This window comes from Drosophila innubila, chromosome X, assembly GCF_004354385.1.
Source record: "Drosophila innubila isolate TH190305 chromosome X, UK_Dinn_1.0, whole genome shotgun sequence".
In the NCBI taxonomy this organism is placed as follows: domain Eukaryota; kingdom Metazoa; phylum Arthropoda; class Insecta; order Diptera; family Drosophilidae; genus Drosophila; species Drosophila innubila.
The window spans coordinates 5,383,321-5,387,260 of record NC_047626.1 but is presented as its reverse complement, the minus strand read 5'-3'; the positions used below and the strand labels follow the sequence as shown (position 1 = coordinate 5,387,260).

General features: G+C 34.7%; 1 protein-coding gene across 1 annotated transcript in view; it reads right to left on the bottom strand.

Annotated features, from left to right (window-relative positions):
* Positions 1-389: 389 nt before the first annotated feature.
* LOC117785038 (protein amalgam) overlaps positions 390-3,940 on the bottom strand; it is a 24,436-nt gene continuing 20,885 nt past the window's right edge. Inside the window, exons 6-9 of the mRNA XM_034622923.1 lie at positions 2,857-2,976; positions 1,755-1,925; positions 839-894; positions 390-754 (exon numbers count right to left, since the gene is read on the bottom strand). Of these exons, the coding sequence (XP_034478814.1) occupies positions 419-754; positions 839-894; positions 1,755-1,925; positions 2,857-2,976 (683 nt within the window). The 3' untranslated portion in view covers positions 390-418. The remainder of the gene's footprint in view (positions 755-838; positions 895-1,754; positions 1,926-2,856; positions 2,977-3,940) is intronic.

Genomic DNA, 3,940 nt, shown 5'->3' with positions numbered 1-3,940 from the left:
AAAAGGTGTATCTTGATTCTGGAACATAAAGTTGTCATCGGAACCATCTGCAAGAGTATTTTAGTATTCGGCATGCCGAAAACAAAAATTTCTTCCTCTTTGCTTTGACTTTGTATTGTTTTATTTGGATTTTTGTTTTATTTTCTTTCACTAACGAGGTAACATTTAAACGCATTTTTCAATTTTTCCAATTTTTTCTTTTGTCATTTTAGCAATTTTCATTTAGACTTAACTACTTACTTTAGTATTGAATTATTGGACCACAAAAATTCCCCCTGAACTCAGCCTTAAAGTTTAGGGGGCGTGGTTGCTGTGGTTGCTCTTGTCCTTTGGCCATGTGTGTGTGTGTGTGTGTGTGTGTGTTGTTTTTGTTGTTGTTGTTGATGTTATGCCTTCTTAGAATTACAATTTAATTAAGCTATAATACTAAATGTCCTTTGTAGTTATTGTTATAATTGTCAAGTGTCGCCTTTGACCCTGTTGCTCCTTCAAGCGCCTTACTGGTTCCGGAACTTTGATTGGTTCCATTCCGTATGCTACCTTTTAACGGACAGCAGAGCTTTGTTGTTAACAATACGACCAGGGCTAAAACGAGTGTCTCTATTAGCCGCATTGTTGTTATTGTTTTTGTTGTTGTTGCTGCTGCTGCTCCGCTGCCCATTTCCGCCTCCTGGCTGCGATCCTTGTAAAGGCGGCCATTTTGATTGCGAGAACCATCTTCGTGACGATTCTCCTTGACCACCACCTCGTTCTTCTGTGGAGCATAGTCGAGGGGAAGGCAGTTGGAGGGGTAGATATTTATTCATTAAGTGTGTGTGTGTGTGTGATTTGAACTTACCGTTACTTCGTTGAGTTCCTCTTCGCGTAGCGTCTTTTTGCCAGGACGTTCCATTTCTGCAGAGTAGAAGAAATAACAATTAAAATTGGGGTTGACCCTATAAATATATATATTCTTGATCAGCATCGATAGCTGTCCGTCTGTCCATCTGTCTGTCTGTCTGTCTGTCCGTCTGTCTGTCTGTCTGTCCGTCCGTCTGTATGAACACCTAAATCTCAGAGACTACAAGAGCTAGAGACACCAAACTTGGTATGTAGGTTCCTCTATATTGCAAGCAGATCAAGTTTGTTTCAGAATTTGGTCACGCCCCCTTTACCGCCTTAAAATCAACATAAAAAATTGCATATTCAAATTATAAGAACAATTTAAAAGCTAGTGACACCAAATTTGGTATGCAGATTCCTCCATATTGCACGCAGATCAAGCTTGTTTCTTTTTTCGATCTGATGACTATATCATATAGCGCCCATAGGAACAGCCGGTCGAAAATCAAGTCTTTGTATGAAAAACTTTTCTGTTTAACGAGATATCATAACCAAACTTATAAAATATGCATTTAAGTTAGTCATATACATCCTTACAGAAGTTGATTGAAATCGGACAAGTTTATCATATAGCTGTCATAGGACCGATCGGGCGAAAATCAAGTCTTAGAATGAAAAACTTTTTTGTTTTTCGATATATCATAACCAAACTCTTGCAATATGTATCTAGCTTGGTTTTATATATCCTGACCAAAGTTGGTTCAAGTCGGACCCCCATATCATATAGCTGTCATTGAAACAAGTTGTCGAAAATGTAATACAGCGCTCTATTATTTAGTTGGTTCCACAAATTAATATTTCCAGAAATTTTTAAACTGCTTTCGGTAATATTCTTAATAGCTCAGTTTCATGTAAAAATATAGTTCACATACCATATAGCCTAATGGTGCCCTCGGTATCCCCAATGCTGTTCTTCGAGATGCATTTGTAGCCTCCAAAATCGGTCGATTGCAGTCGTTTAATATGAAGTATCATCTCAATCGCATACATATTGTTCTCCTTCTCAGTGAGGGCATAACGATCGCCGGCTATAATCATTTCACCTGTGACAGAAAAAGTCGAAAACGAGAAAAACAAAATTTAATGAAATATTAATAATAATTAAAAAAGAATAATTTCAAAAAAATATTTTATACTTGGTTTTGGAAACAAAAATTCCGAATTCGAAAAGCATTCTTTTTATATGCATTAAATAATACATCTTTTATTTGTATCTTTATTTATTCTTAATATAAGTAGTTAAGTAGTTTTTAAATTATATTTAGGAAAATAACAAAATTTGGTTTAGAATTTCTTTTTTTGCAATTTGCTTTAACGCTTAAATAAAATAAAAGTAAAACTTGCTTTTCAAATTTTAAATAGTTAATTTTTCTGTTATTATATTTTTTATTGTTTTAATTTTAAATGCTTATAAATTAATTTATACAAAGGAAAATATTTTGTTTTAGCCTAAACATTAATTAACGAATCTGCGCTTAGATTTCATTCTCATTTGCTTCCAATTAAAAGATAAATTAATTTAAAGTTTTTAGTATGTAAGTGTAGTGGGTCAAATAAGCTGAGAGCCACTGTATGTAAAGTGGAAAGTTATAATAACTTTATTATTTTAAATATAAATAAAAAAAATCAAATGCAATTTCAAACGAATAAAGAATGAATTAGTTTTTGGCAGAAATGTGTGACATATGGCACGAAGTAAGCAAATAAGAGAAAGAGAAAGCAAAAGGAATTGGAAATGGAGAATTTCAAGTTGAGAATTGGGAAACTAGAATTTGAAGTGTGTCACGTTTGCAATATACGTCAAATGCATTTGAGCATCAAAATATTCCAGCAACGAAACACGAACCAAATAAAGACAAATTGCGGCATTGAAAGGTTTGCAAATACCAACTGACCGAAAAAGAAGAGCAGATAATAAAGAGAAAGGCGGGAAGAATGGCAAACCAATAAGCCAATAGAGTCCTGGGTACTTACCATTCTCGCGTTGCCAATAATTGATGGCCTTGGGCGATGCCTCAACGTTGCAAATTAATGTGACGTCCGTTAGAACCGGAGCTCCAACCAATTGATTTGGCACTTGCACCAGCGGATGAACTGCGGAAAAAAAATGAAGAAAGCAAAAAAAAAAATACTGAAGTTAGTTATCAGTATCAACACAATTTGAACTGCAACAATTAAGTTCATAATGTTGAATTGTAGCTGTGATTTCCCAAAAAATCTTATTTGTTAATGGCAAGCGCGTCAACTGATACGATTTTAATTGAAAATGAATTATTTTGTTGTTAGAAATGGCAAAAAAAAAATCGAAGCAGTCATCGCAAATTTTCACCGAAACAAACTTTGAATCTGACTCCAAACGGAGTTCAGCATCAAAGTTTCACAGCCAGTGGCAACATTTCTTTTTTTCATGTTTGTTGGTTAACTTTACGTCTTGGCTTGGCTTTTTGGGGCATATTGGCTAGCAGAAGGGCTTGAATGCACTTGTATCATTCGAATTGGCTGAAATTAAAGCTAATTTATTAGCTTATTTGCTTATATTTAACAAGTTCTTCTTTAGATCATAAATGTTACTGAAAATAAAAGGTAAAAAGAGTTTTTATTTGACTAATTTTTCAATTTCAAGCCATTTAAAAAATTCATATACTAAAATCAAAGTCACAAACTACAGAATTATTTGGTATTTCTTAAAAATTTCAACAAAATTATTTTTCTTTTCCCATAATATGTTTTAAGTGCAAATTTCTCAAAACGCCATCTTATAGCACGATAAATTTGTCTCAGCTATGTTATGTCAAATTTCCAGACTCCTAGGTCTTATCGTTTGAGCTGCACAAATATCAGTCAGTTAGTCAGTCAGTCAGTCAGTCAGTCAGTCAGTCAGTCAGTCAGTCAGTCAGTCAGTCAGTCAGTCAGTCAGTCAGTCAGTCATCAGTCAGTCAGTCAGTCAGTCAGTCAGTCAGTCAGTCAGTCAGTCAGTCAGTCAGTCAGTCAGTCAGTCAGTCAGTCAGTCAGTCAGTCAGTCAGTCAGTCAGTCAGTCAGTCAAGCAGTCAAGCAGTC